The following is a 14,520-nucleotide window of genomic DNA, read 5'->3' on the forward strand; positions in this document are numbered from 1 at the left end:
AAACTATTGGCTTTCATGCTGCATGATCAGAAGCCTCAGGAGAAATTGGGTAGGCAGTACAAAACAAACCAAAATCACATGCACATTTATTGTGCATGCCTCACTCACTCTTACTCTCCAGCTGATTTGGAAAGGCCTTGAAATTGCTATAGAAAGAGAGAGAGAGGGACAACTGAAAGCGGGATCACTGTGAGAATAATTGTTAAAAGACTTTTCTAGTGCTAAAGGTATTACAAACTAATAATACATTTTTCTGTCCAGACTAAAGTGAGTTTAGCATTAATATTTGTGGCACAGCACCAAGCCCTAAATTTAGATTCTCTGTTTCTGATAATACATGTATCCATGATGTGGGTAATTTCTAAAATTAAGAGCATGCAAAATATTCAAATTCAGCTCTTTCATTCACATAATCTAAGGGCACGTGTTTTTGTTTTCTCTGTACAGATTTGATCAGAAGAGTGTTTGTTTGTTTTTTATCACACACAAATCATTGTATTTGCTGTAGAGTAATGTAGCACCATAACTTTTGCCCTGAGAATGTGACACTTTCCACACCAGAGGTTTGTTAGGAGAGACTAAGTATATGAAAATATACATATTTCAAAATGCATTTTGTAGCACTTAGGTTAACAGCTTTAAAGATATGTAGGCAAGAAAAAATGGTGCAGAATTTTTCAGTACTGTAAATTCTATTTGGATGCTGAGCCTTAACCCGAATGGACCCATTGAATAGCTCCTTTAAAAAGTTAACATCTATGAAATACCATTGTGGTGTCTCTAATAAGGCTATTATTTTTCAAAACATATTTTCCATAACTACCCTAAATGTCCTCATTTTACTTTATTTGAATACATTCAAAAGGCTATTATGACAGCTGATTCTAGGCTAAAAGTGCCTAGTTAGATGACAAGAAAGTTCAGTTTTAGTTCAAAAGCAAAAGTAACTCATCAGAGTGAAGATTTAAGTTGTTCTTTCTTTAGTATTTTCTGCTGTATGTATAGTGGTCTATAGTGTTCTGCTTTAGTGTAGAAACACAAAAGAACATGACAATTATGAGTAGTTTTGGTTTGCTTACATTAATCACTTCTACATTGCTACTGGTTGGTGAGTCACATAAGACAAGGCATAACTTAAAGCAGAGAAATGTTTTAGCAATTCTGACGGTTGACCAAAAGACAAGAAAATAGAGCCCTACATAATCAGCCAACTGAGCTGATGACTGAGTTGTTGAAGCATGCCACAAATCCCTTCATAAGCTTCTACTTATAAAAAAGTGAAATGTTTTTAAAATAAACTTTAACATCAGAGGGTTTACCTACTTTGACTTTTATGTCTAGGTATTACAGCGTACAGAGTCAGTCAAGAAGTATTTTAGATACAAAAATAAGTAAAAAGGAACATCTAGAGTAAATCAAGTCCCATGTATAGATTTTTAAAAAATCTTGTGGCAGATGTTCCCACTTATGTATTATATTTCCCTCTGATAACAAGCATTTGATACACTTCAATCTGAATTTCCATTATTACAAATAGTCCTCCCTCCCTACCCAACCCAATACTCTACTGATTTTACCCTCTGTAGCTAAAAATATAACTTCCATTATAGGTCTATAGATAGATAATAGCTTCTGTTTTAAAAGCTTGAAACAACTTGACTTATTGATTTATTTCAAAGCATATAAGTTTTAAAATCTAAATTGATCTAGCGTGGTAGACAGGTGGTTGCAACTCCTTGAACAGAGATGGAAATTGTACTTGCCTGCTAGATTGTCCCATGTTTTAGCTAGAGATCTTCCCTGGGAAAAACAAATACAAGCACACTTACCGAAGAAAGGAAAGAAAGAAGGAAGAGGAAACGGTCAATGATCTAATATACCCTAATCATCAGAAAAGGCCTGCTCTTCCAACCTCTTCAAATGTCCTCCCTTCTCCCACAAAGAAATTATCCCCTTTTCATTTCCCTCTAGCCCCAAATAGAAAAAAAACCTGTATTTCTTTAAAAGAACACAAATAGACACTGTATTATTATTTTTTGTTATCTGTTGGGGTATAGTGTTCCTCATATCAAATGTGTTACTTTTAGGTACATCCAGCCCCAATTATCCAGATCTTCTTTTTCCCCCACCGTAACTTTTCAGTGAGACAGCAGGTCCCAATACTAAAGCTGTCTCATTTGTTCATGGATTCTTCCTTTTGTCAAGTCCTGCAGCTCTGGGACCATCTTGTTCTTAGAGTTGGTTAATCTTGAACCTTCCATTCAGGGAACTGTCTTTCATTAAAGACACCCAGCATTGCTCCAGTCATTCATTTCTGTTTGCAAAGAAGGGTCATTGAGTTCAAATAGTGGATCCATGTTGACAGAATTTGAGAGGTAATCATTTCTCCCTTCATCCCAGGGATGCTGAAGGAAAGAAGTGGCAATAAATGTTTCATCAAAGTCCAAGCTACTCTGGTTAGATTCTGTGAGCACATAATCTTGCCCAGCTGGGCACCACTCCTGTGGGCAATCGATATGTCTTCCATGCACTGTCAAGTCTACATCCCTGGTTATTGGGCTGATTGGAGGAGTAATTTCCAGATCCTCAAAGGTAGAGAAATCACCATTTAAGGTGGTATCAAAGATAGCCTCCCAGTCAAAATCACCTTTGAGAGAGCCAAGCTCTGTCTGTTCTTCCTGAGTAAGCATAGGGGAACTGGAGAAGCGGGCTGCCTTATACATTCGTTTTGGCAGCGGCTGCTTGCGTTTATGGCTCATTTTTCCATCTGCTGGGTTCCAGTTCTGGTCACTGGTCACTTCTTCAAATTCTTTGAGCAGCTGCTGGGACTCTACATTGATCTTCAGAATGCTGCTGTTTTTCCAAGAGGTTGCCGATTGGTGAGCTGAAGAACTGGAACTTGCATCCTGTTGGATTCTTCCGGTGAAGGCTGGATGTATCTGCACAGGGGGCATCCTGCGTTTTTTGAAAGCTCCATTCATCAGTCTGTCTGCATACTGAGGATCAATCTTCCAGAAGCCACCTTTTCCCGGTTCATCTTTCTCTCGTGGTACCTTGATGAAGCATTTATTCAAGGACAGGTTGTGCCTAATGGAATTCTGAAATTTAAAAGGCAAAGCTTAATGTGAGTTGCTCTGGAAAGAGTGCTAATTTGTAGGGCAAGTCTCCTCACTGACATGAATGCAGTTAAATAGAGACCCTTTAGGATTACTATGTTCTGTTCCAAAAGAAAGATGGAACACTGAAATGGTCTACAAGCTAAAACAGATCTTGTTCATCAGTTAACAAGTACATTACTCATACCAAACTATAAGGATCTGAAGAACATTATCTTTAAGATTAAACAACATATCTTTTAATGAATGGATTAAATTCATATCGTGTTTTTAGTGGATATCCTGCAAATGAACTAGGATAAAGGCCATTTAACCATTGAGTACAATCTCCTGCATATTGCAGGAGCTGAAATTGAAACATCTCAGGCAGATAGAGGGCTTTTTATCCTCTGATTCAGGGGTCTCCAACCTTGGCAACTTTAAGACTTGTGGACTTCAACTCCCAGAAGCAAAGCTGGCTGAGGAATTCTGGGAGTTGAAGTCCACAAGTTTTAAAGTTGCCAAGGTTGGAGACCCCTGATCTGATTCAATACTAGACTGAAGGGGAGTCCATTATCTCTCTGAGGAATTGATTCCCCTATTGAGTTGCTTTTCTGCTTAGGAAGTTTTTTCAGATGGACTTTGTTTTTTGTAATTTAAATTTCTAGAAGTTTTATTAAATGAAAAATAATTTTGTATATCACTAGCAACTGTTTTTAAGGTTAAACAAAAGAAAAGTTAAACAGAATATTAGTATCCAGCCTTTATCTACTTTCTACTGTACACATAGGATGGATTTTCCAGGCTGATTGTCCTAAAATGCAAGTTAATAATGAACTATGGGAAAAAGACATTTTCCACCTGAGTTATAAGTTTATATCTGTTTTAACTGCTTCAGGAACCTTCAACCTGCAGTTCACCAATGTCTCTAATTCTCCAGAATTTTGAAAACCACTCTTCCTAAATTATACATTGTTTAAAAAGATTAAGCAACTAAACAAGTTTTGAAATTCAAATTAATGACTCGAAGTATAAAACATAAGAAGGATCTCACTCTTCTCAACCTCATATTTCTAATATTAGACTGACACTAGTTCTCTTATCCTTCATACTGGCAAATATATAAATTTCAGCTAAATAATTCACTCCTACATTCATATTTTCTACATATAATTATATGGTTGTTGTATGTTTCTGCACTCTACTGAAAAGAGGGGTTTTTTTTTAAAAAAATCTCCCTATATTTCATTCCTTACTAAAAAATAAGAAATGATTTAGTGCACAGAAATAGGAACCACAGCCAATATTTTATTTTTTTTAATTAATATTATGTTTATGTCTTGTAACTTAAGGAAAATAAAGCATCAATGAGCTTTTTTTCTTCTAATGGACCCTAAAATTGCATGCAAAAATAAAAGTAAACCATGATTTGTTGAATAAGACAGTGCCAAATTTGGCAGAGAAGTAAAATAATTCTGGTTCGCCTGGCCAATTCTTGCTTTGTTCCCTTTTCTTCTCTTCTGCCAGAATACAGATGCTTCTCTACTTCCCAGCAGCAGTAAAGAACTCGTCTGCCAGTCTGTGTGTGAGAGGTGTTTTCTCTTTTTTGTATAGTGGGTACTTTGCTTTTGTGTCTCTGGAGGTTTTGTGTGTGGTTCTCCGTTTAACCTCTCAATATGTGTGAGAATGTGGCTGCTAGAAAGAATGAGAAATTTGGGGGAAAAACAAGTGGGCTTCCTTTATTCTGTGGAGTGGTTTCTCTGGTGGCTAATATGTACTGCCACATACTTCTCTATTTTGATGAGAAACATGGGTAAAAAATGAAAATAACTAATCTGGGGTGCAGATATTACTTGCTATAATTAAACCAGTCATTCATTCAGTCAATTTCAAGACCAGCTTTGCTCTAAAAAATAAACCGCAGTTTGTTTTATCACCTAAGGTGGAGTCATTTAAAAAAAATCACGTAAAGGTGATTTCCTTACTAGTGCTATAAAGCATCTTCATAGCATCACCCAAGTGTAGTTGAAGTGATATAATGCCTGTCCTTGCAGTTGTTACTTCGGCACAATAATGTTGGGGACCCTAGAAGAAGATGCCGTAAATTGCCAGGGAAAAAATGTAACTTTAATCAAAACAAATCTTAGATTAGTGCCGAGTGTGAGTAAGGGCTGTCTGTTTTCAGGAGTCACTGGTGAATTCACAGTTCCTGTTTCATTGATTTTAGGTATGCATAACTACAGCAATTTACAATGGAATGGAAAACATAACCTTCATTCCATACCAGTTCATTCTATAGAACCGGTAGTAAAACTGGCGGGAGGCTCCCCCCACTGACCCTGATGTCATTAGAAGCGATCTGCACGATCCCATTGCGAACCGGTAGTAAAGGTAAGTAGAACCCACTCCTGTTCCATACCTTCAGCTTTGGAAAAAGGCAATTTCCTTGCTCTCACAACACTAGAGAGTAGAAAGACTAGCTAAATATCCATTACAATTCCATGATAGCCAGAAAGCCAGCATTATCAGATTCCGCCCCCACCCCAAAATACACCTGGGCTATTTTAATGTGCTGTGGCCCTACATATAAGAACTATGTACTGTTGGATTTAATTTAATCCAGGACAGATACAGAGAGGCCCACATAAAGAACACTTACTTTATTTACCCACTTGCTTGCCTATTGAATTATATCTGCACCCCTCTGTGCTACATCTCGGGCATCCAAAGATCATCTAATCATTTCGTTGAGCTTTTCACAAAATGGTGCTCGCGTTCACGATCAAAATGCAAAATCATAATGATCAAGAACATCAGTAAAGAGACCGATCCTCAAAAGAGACAGTTCTAATTTTACAAAAGAAAGAATGTGTCTAGAGTGGTGGAGCCCAATCCCCAAAGAAATTCAGTTATCCAATAAATAACTTGGTCTTTCAGTACACAAAGCCAGGAGGGTGTTAAGAGATTGGATATGGTGAAGGATTGTGTGTGGATTTTTTTTTTTAATGTTGCCTAGATATCTTTATGCTTATTCATCCATAATCCTTATTGCCAAAGAGCAAAAGCAGGACTTGAATGCCTGGAGGGCTAAATAAAAACCTATTCCTCCAGGCTGAATTCCCTGGGTATCTTGGCTCTTTTCCAAAACATACAACTGACTCCCACAGGAATCTCCTTCCATCTCCCCCCCACCCCCTACCCTGCTGATGGGAGGCCTGACATTTTGACTTGGAGTCTGTATTTACAGGAACGGGAGTTAGTGAGACGGGTGAGAATGTGGACACCAGTGGAGGGAAAAAAAGAGAAAGAGAGAGAGAGAGAGAGAGAGAAATTCTTGCAAACAAACTGATCTTGGATGAGTTAGAATTTATTGTATAATGAAATCTTATAAGGGTCAGTGAATACTCCCTTCCCCTGCCTTAGAGTCATTTCAAATCTGCTGGGCCGTCGACAGCTGCTTGTGCCCAGCTAATTAGCATTTTTATAATTTTCCCTGCAACTATCAGCCAAACCACCTGCATCTTTGAAAAGAGATACTGAATGTTATCAGAAAGAAAGGAAAAAGAGAGAAACAAGTGTCTAATCTAACAGGTTGCACATACCCATAAGATCAAGCTTTTCTTTCCCTTCTCTCTCTGCAAATGTTAGCGCTCACTTAGTTTATTCTAAAAAAAAACAACATAGCATCTCTCTGTTCTCTAAGAATCTCATGGGGAGCTAGGAGATTTAAACATCTGGCAATACGCTCAAAAACCTGCTACTGTACTTCATATTCATTAATTTTTAGCTTTGTGCTCTTTACCCATATTCTAGTTGTAGTTGTTCTGTAAACAGAATATAAATTTTTATTCTGAAAACTTGTGTCAGCCATTAACAAAAATCTGAGTCCCTCATTTAGTCACATACGTAAGAATTATGGGTGCTTTAGGTGATGTTTGTATTATTATGATTCCATTCTGCCAAGTTCGTGGGTACTTTATAGGTTGATTTCCAGTTCTCTACATATATTTATTTTTAAATTTTAAATAGATCTATCATCTATCTATCTATCTATCTATCTATCTATCTATCTATCTATCTATCTATCTATCTATCTACCTACCTACCTACCTATCTATCTCTCTGTCTATCTATCTATCTATCTATATCTCTCTCTGTCTATCTATCATCTGTCTATCTATCTATCTATCTATCTATCTATCTATCTATCTATCTATCTATCTATCATCTATCTAATTTACACAGCCAACTAACATGCTAAAAGGGACTATGGGCAACATATAACAAAGCTAAAACAATGATTAATAATACTTATTATATGATACATGCAAATGTTGCTTTCAATCTTGAAAACAGTAATATTATAAAAAGGCTGTTTCAAGAATATGGCAGACTTCCTTCAACCCTAAAAATGCATTATCCACAGTATTTATGGTGGTTTTCCAACAAATTACTGAAAAACCAAATTATGTGACTCCAAACATTTCATCAGATTAACATTTTTATCACTTAAAGGTATATGGAATCTGTTCAGATTTAATTTAATTTAGGTTTAATTTAGGACAAGTAATGGGGACTTTGGGACCAAAGGGAGTCCAATATGGAGGGGAGCCAACATCATCTGGAGGGTGACTTCTTGATGTAAGAAGCCCTCTACTTAAGAGATCATACTTCATTTGATAATGGTATATTTTGTTGGGACAACAATCTATCTAGAATTACATAAATACATATGTTTGCATATATGAATGAATGACAGTAGTAGGAAGATGCTTATGGCCATATCAGGATATAGAGGGATGAATGAGCAGAAAGTTCTTTTTAAAACTTTCTCAAAGAAATGCATCTTCTCAATAGGTCGGAAGTAATGTCAATCAGCCCAAGACATGACATTCCTGTATAAGTAGATAGATAAAACAAAGAAATTATCATAGATATATCTTCAAAAACAAATTTACAGGAACACATATCCCAGAAATATCACTGAATAAGAACAATTTACTGACATAAATGTCTTATATGAGGAATCTCTACACCCTTCTTCCATAGTAGGAATTCATAACATGAAGGAAAACAAGTGCATATATGAAATAGTTGTTTTGTGATCAGGGTGGGAATTATTCAATATATTACAACGAGGCCATTTTTGGCAGCATAGTGGCAACCATGGAATAAAGACTGACCATAGTCAGTTGTTAGCAGTTCATAAATTGGGTTGAATTTGGACATCTGTGAGGGGGTTGGAGAGAATTTCAAGTGGCGTGCTGGTATCTTTGGACAGAAATGAAATTGTATCACTCACCTTTGGTATCTTCATTATAATGTCCAGCAACTGACTTACTACTAATCAGTTACAAAATGAGAAAATGTTAAGAGTTTTTCTCTGAGATTCTCTGCTATGCTTCAATGGAATTTTATCTCTGAGATTCAACATTGCACCCTAATCTATAATTTTACAAATACAAGGGAAATCAGATACAAGAATGCCTGAATGAAACACATTTTCTTTTGGTTGAGATTAATTGGGGATGATGTTAAAAGATTTCTGCTTGTATTATGTTGGCTTTTAAGTATCCATCTTCTACTGGAAAATGTGGGCAAATCACAGGCAGAAATCATATACACTAAACTAAATTATCATTTGTTTGGCTTTGCTATGCATTGTATGAACTTAGCGGCTCAGATTTATAAATTATGTCTTAAAGTACTGTGTAAATCCATAATGACTTACTCAACAAACAGTGAATTTAGTGTGATGCTTGAAATAAGCTACACTTCTACAAGCATCAAAATTACAAATAAACATCATGAGATGTACCATTTCTCCTTATATAGCAGCCAAAATTGAATAAGTGCATTAGAAAAGACCTGGTGATTACCCCTTACTTGGTCTTTTCTGGTTTTCCTATTCACTTCAAACTTTGGCTCAAGTATATTTTAATAAATCACATAGAGCTAAGTATAAGACTGGGTGTACCAGCTATGGTAGTAATTGGAGATTCAAAAAATATATGGCAGATTCATATCTGTTCCTTCTGGGCACTCCTAACTACTGACTCTGATGGAAGTGGCTATGACCAGTACTGACATAAGATTCAACTGTAAGTTCAGTTGGCTTCTACATGGAATGAGGGAGGGTGCCATCTTGTTTTCTGCTTCAGGAAGCAAACCATTTTGGGCTGCTCTTGTGTCGAATAAAATAGCCCATCGCTTCTGTTCCCTTCTTTTCTCCTAGTATCTTTTCTCACGTGCTTATTGCTAATTCTTTCACATCTTTCTTCATCTTCAGTCCTGTGGAACACCAGATGGCATCCAGCTCTTTGCCTTGTATATAACTGATATAGCCAGAGCTTTTGATCTTCCCTCTCCAATGGATTAAAGAAAGGAGGGGGGGAGGGATGAAAAAGAACCTTCCTTAGGTCAGGTTACCAGTTAATGTGTTCTTTCCTTTCCCCTGTTCCATCCCACTCCATAACCGGCAAAGGATGATTGCTTTAAAGTTTTCTTGACTACAGTGGCATTAACCTGGTTTTTCCTGTTTATGACAAACCAAAATCTGGAGTATAGAAATTGAGCACTAAAAGCTGAATATGGACTGCTTTTCATAGCAAGTTGCCGTTTCCAGGTTCTTATGGAGAATCGAGATATTTCAAGATAAAGCAGTATGTTAATGGCAAAGCTAACAGCCTTCTCTTTGGGCCAGTGTAAGATCAGCATTCAAAAGCCTAAACATTCTAAAAGCATTTTAGTTAACATTATGGTTCAATAACTCTTCCTAAAAAATATAAATACCCCTGGAAAAAAAAAAATCAACTGGCCTCTTTTCCCTGTAGATAGTTCTCTTATCTTTTGGATCTATATTTGTGACTGAATGGATTGGAGGCATCCAGTGTATGACAGAGAGGTAATAGCTTTCACGCAATTTTTAGATGCACAGAATCTGTGATTAGGTTGACATATTGTTCTAAGTCATAATGTGTATGTTTGTGGTTCAGTGTATTGTGTGAACCCAGTCAACACGGTTATAAATAATAGTTTATGGTGCAATATGTAGCATGACTCCATTAAATTGTACATTGTCTACTAATCAAAGACAGTTGGAGAAGAAACCCTCAAGGTCCCCAAGAACTGTTCCATTGGCTTAAGGCCTACTCCAGTCTTTGCACAATGTACTTTGGATGCATTCCAACAGAAAAGGAATCAGAAGAGAAGTGTTTAAGGTTTGAAAATAATGCTATTAGTCTTTGCACGACTTAAAATCTTGGTTTGCCATAGGTGCCGGGCCACATTTTTTGTACCCCAATGATGGCTCAATAGGTGGATGGAGTCTAAGATATACTGGTCTATACAATAAATAGATCTGACCACTATGAGAATTACTATCTGATTCCTTATCCTTTTGTACTTTTTTAGAATAAACCACACTTAAACTGCTTAACTTTTGTCTCGTCCGCTACATTTCATCTTTCCACTTTTATTTTTTTTATTCATCCCTCATTTTCTCTTACACACTTTCCCCATATTCTGGTATATTGTCTTCAACAGCCTTCCCAGGTAGGTTATGGATTATGGGAATTGCAGTTCAACGTATGTGGACAACTTGGGGAAGGCTGTATCTGAACATATTTTTTATACTGGCATTCTGATTGTGTGTCTGTTTTCTATAACTACAACCATTAGCCTCTGAATAATCCACAGTGTTTATCCTTCAGTGGGAAGATAATAGATAACTACTACCTTTAAAGGAAGAACATGCCTGTTTACATTGTTCTGTTTTCTCATTTACAACAATCTCTTGTGCTACTAAGTGCTTACTCCAAGCAAAACACTTCAATAGGAAGCACACCGAGCAACAGTAATTGTACTCAAGGGAGAAGGAAGCAGAAAAAGGTTCAGCACGAACACTAAGTGCCGTTGGTTGCTTTCTAATGTCATGGTGGGTTGTCAACAAATCTATTCTTCTCTCAGAAGAATGTCCTACAGCCAGAAAACTTAGCAACATGGTTCTCATATAAAATGTCAAAACTGGAAAAAAAGAAGTATGTTACTTTTTGAGGAAATTTGATCCAAAAAATAAAAGACTAACTCTATAACTTAAAAGTGCTAAAGACTGTTTGTAGATCTACCATAATTGTTTCTGAAATCCCTGAACATGTAATTTTAGAAGTTACTCTTAAGAACCATAAAATGTTAACCTGGTTTATCTAGAATGCAAAGGAATTACACTGAATCTCATAGACAAATTGTCAGAACAATTATAATAAGCCATTACTACTGTTGGATGCATTTTGAATGGAAAGCTAGTCATTAATTCAAAACTATTAAAGTATGCAGGCACTATACCTTCCCATACATAAAGAGAGTGTCTTACTCAAAAGACAGTTGCCAAAACAGAAATATTCCTAGTCACCTACCTGCCATGTGGGGTCAGCATGCCGGAAATAGCAGAAATTATCAGTAATCCATTTATAGATGTCTGAGAGGGTGATTTTTGTTTTCTTGCTTGCTTCCATTGCCATACAGATGAGGGTAGCATAAGAGTAAGGAGGTTTCACATGAGGGTTGGTCTTGTAATCTATGTTTTCTAGTGGCTGGCCTTGTAGATGTGCAGTCCTGGATGTGGAAGAGGAAATTGGCTTGCCAGGGGTATGGGGCATTCCCATGCAAGCTGGATCACCAGCAAGGGGAGAACATGGTGCAGCCGAGCCAGGTATTTTGTGATAACCATGAGGATCTGTGCTGCATAGGGAAGAGGATGACTTGCCCATGTTTGCATTGATGATGGAGAATTCCTGAAGCCACTGTAGACTGGTCAAGCTGTCGTCCAGGTTGCCCGAATCCATCATGCTGTTGTCCTGACTTTTTTCTTCCTCTGACTGCATATTTAGCCAGCCGTCAGTCATGCCAGTGGAAGCCAAAATAGGCAGGTCCAACATTCAGGAATTGTGGGAGAGCAGGAAGGGGGGGATTGGAAAAGAATGGGGAGGATGGGTAAGGGAACAATCCTGAAACAATAACATGAAGACGTTCAAGGTCCCTAACCACCAGGCAGCACACAGATGAACACTTGAGCAAGTTGCTTCCCAGCCAAACATCAAAAAGCACAGGAGCCAAATATATCCTGGATGTAACCCTAGAGAATTGAGTCACACCTCTCAAATCAAATCAAATCAAATCAAATCATCCTTCTCAACTATAGTAGCTAGCTTTATATAGGCCAGGTGATAAATTGGGTGGAAATCACCCAATCCCATTTGTGGTGAGGTTTTTTTCAGAACCGCCAAAAGCCTGAATAGCTTTGTTCCTATTGAAACACCATTACAACACAGAAAGAAACATACCACTGAAATAATCCCTGATATTTCTCTCAAGAGTTGTAATGATTTCTTTAAGTTCAGAAATTAAAGGTATTCCAAAATTGGCGCCTTCTTTCTATCTTTTAATGAATCAGCATGAGTGATAAAGAGCAACATTTGTTTTTCTTTCTTTTTTTTCTGTAAAAATTGTCTTTGTAAAAACAAATGGAGATATGAACACATATATTTAAGACAGCAATTCTATATACGCTTACCTGGGAATAAGCCCTATTAAATGCAGTGATATCTATTTCTAAGTAGATATGACCAGGGCTGCACTACAATAATACTAATAATTGAATGGACATATCTTCCATCATCCAAATTAATAAGTACTGGTTGTATAAATTCTTTTAACAATGGTTAGAACTGCCAATTCTATCCTGGCCATACCCATTCAGTACAAATGGGGAAGGTTGTTTTGTTGTTGTTGAAAGTACCTCAATACAGAACACATTATGCGATCAACAGTTTGAAAATTATTTCCACTGACGATACGAAGCTAGACAATTTAAACAAACTAGATCATCTTAGTTGGCTTAGAGATTCTTATAAATTTTCTGGGGCAATTTTAAGGGGGTGCTGATATAGGTTACAATCAGACCATAAAGTGGGAAAATCGACCACACATAACAGCAATAAATACTTGTATTTAGGTGTAGGGTATCCAGAACTAAGAAATGAAAACCATGCCAAACACCTTTGTGTTAAACGCATAGAAACCCCGATCCCAAATACACGACCGAGATCGTTACCTTAGATAATGTCTCCTCCACTCCCTTGAAATGAAGGTTTTGCTATAGGGTAATTGATTCAGGGAACCCACGATCACAATTTGATGGGAAGGAGAAATAAGGCTTTCCCCCCCCCTCCCCAATATAAACGGGAGGTAAGAAACCTAAACGTCCCTCTTCTTAGCCAGCCTAATAAATAAATAATCCCGTCACCTTACCTGCTCCTATGAAGAAACCCCACCGCTGCCCAAGGTTTACAGCTAAACGGGGGCTCTTCGGTGGGGTGACGAAGAAAAAGGGGAGGGGGAGAGGGGGGGTTTCTACTGTTCTCCCGCCGGATAAATTATGAAGGCTGCCAGAGCCCTTTTATCCCAAAGGTACTGTGATTTGTAAGCAACAGAATGACTGTCAATAAGTAGCTGCTCCAAAAGGCTTCTCTGGATGCCATGGAGACGCTCCGCCTCTATAAACAGCTTCTGCCCTTCTCATTGGTCCTCGGGTTTCCATGGAGAGCGCAATCATTGACAGCCCCCCCCCTCCCGTTTTTCGGCTCGGTTCTATGAGTTTGCACCAACTCTTTTTTTTTTTTTATCCTCCATCAATCTTCCCTTTCCCGTTTTTTTTTTTTTTTTTTTTTTACTACTAGTTAATTTTTAGTTGCGGGTGCGGGAGAGGGCTAACCCACGAAAACCCGGAGACCGGAGTTTTCCCGGTGTCACACATGCTACGCTAACACGTGAACGTCTCTCCCTGTTTTGGGCGCGCTCGGCAAGGCGGGAGGCGCGCTCGTTCGCTTACCGAGGGCGAGGGATTGGTATGTGGTAACTACGCCGAGGGGGCGCTTGGAGCTTTACCGCTGTGAGTTTCATTAAGACAAATTAAAGTCCACTTGAAACGGCTCCCAGATGCCCATTATTCTTTGGGTGGCGGTGGCGAAGGGGCCCGTCTGCCAAGAACAAACAGCCCAGCAACCAGAAAGATCCATGCCTTGAAAAGAAAGGGAACCATTTAAAACGTCTGCTCCTTCCTTTCAAAACTTGGCAACCTGAAGTTGCTTTGCCCAAGCCTCCTCAGGAACGGACTGTTGTGGCTTCTGCCTTTCGTTTGCTTGTTTATTTATATAAATCATCATCATCACCATCATCATCACCATCATCATCATCACGATCTATTAGACAGTGCTTCTGCCTTGAAGTTGCCTTTTCCAGAAGAGGCACTGCAGGAAGAGGAGAGGACATTCAGGGGCAAAGGGACATTCCTGCTCTTGAACTCTTGCCACAGCTGCTTTAACATTCTGCTTTTCATGAGGCTAAAGACTTCAGGGACCAAATTGAT

At 38.0% G+C, this 14,520-nt stretch overlaps 1 protein-coding gene across 2 annotated transcripts; it reads right to left on the minus strand.

Moving 5' to 3' along the window:
* Positions 1-1,995: 1,995 nt before the first annotated feature.
* On the minus strand, positions 1,996-13,739 carry FOXJ1 (forkhead box J1). Of its 2 annotated transcripts, none has more exons than XM_034408592.2 (3): positions 13,404-13,739; positions 11,510-12,100; positions 1,996-3,098 (listed from the first exon to the last, which is right to left on the minus strand). In XM_034408592.2, exons 2-3 carry the CDS (start codon positions 12,029-12,031, stop codon positions 2,280-2,282), a joined length of 1,341 nt encoding a protein of 446 aa, XP_034264483.1. In that variant the 5' UTR covers positions 12,032-12,100; positions 13,404-13,739; the 3' UTR covers positions 1,996-2,279. The 2 variants fall into 2 exon arrangements, with proteins under 2 accessions (XP_034264483.1, XP_034264484.1); XM_034408593.3 differs by lacking the exon at positions 13,404-13,739 and adding an exon at positions 13,207-13,391.
* Between the last annotated feature and the right edge of the window lie 781 nt (positions 13,740-14,520).

Source organism: Pantherophis guttatus, chromosome 2 (genome assembly GCF_059756535.1).
Source record: "Pantherophis guttatus breed Tessera chromosome 2, ASM5975653v1, whole genome shotgun sequence".
Classification (NCBI taxonomy): domain Eukaryota; kingdom Metazoa; phylum Chordata; class Lepidosauria; order Squamata; family Colubridae; genus Pantherophis; species Pantherophis guttatus.

What these genes read in the sequence shown, in the direction of transcription:
- FOXJ1 (XM_034408592.2), bottom strand. Translation starts at nt 12,031, where the DNA reads ATGTTGGACCTGCCTATTTTGGCTTCCACTGGCATGACTGACGGCTGG. An exon ending in ATGCTGACCCCACATGGCAG is followed by an intron (nt 3,099 to 11,509) that starts GTAGGTGACTAG and finishes TTTAAATTTCAG; the next exon opens with AATTCCATTAGGCACAACCT.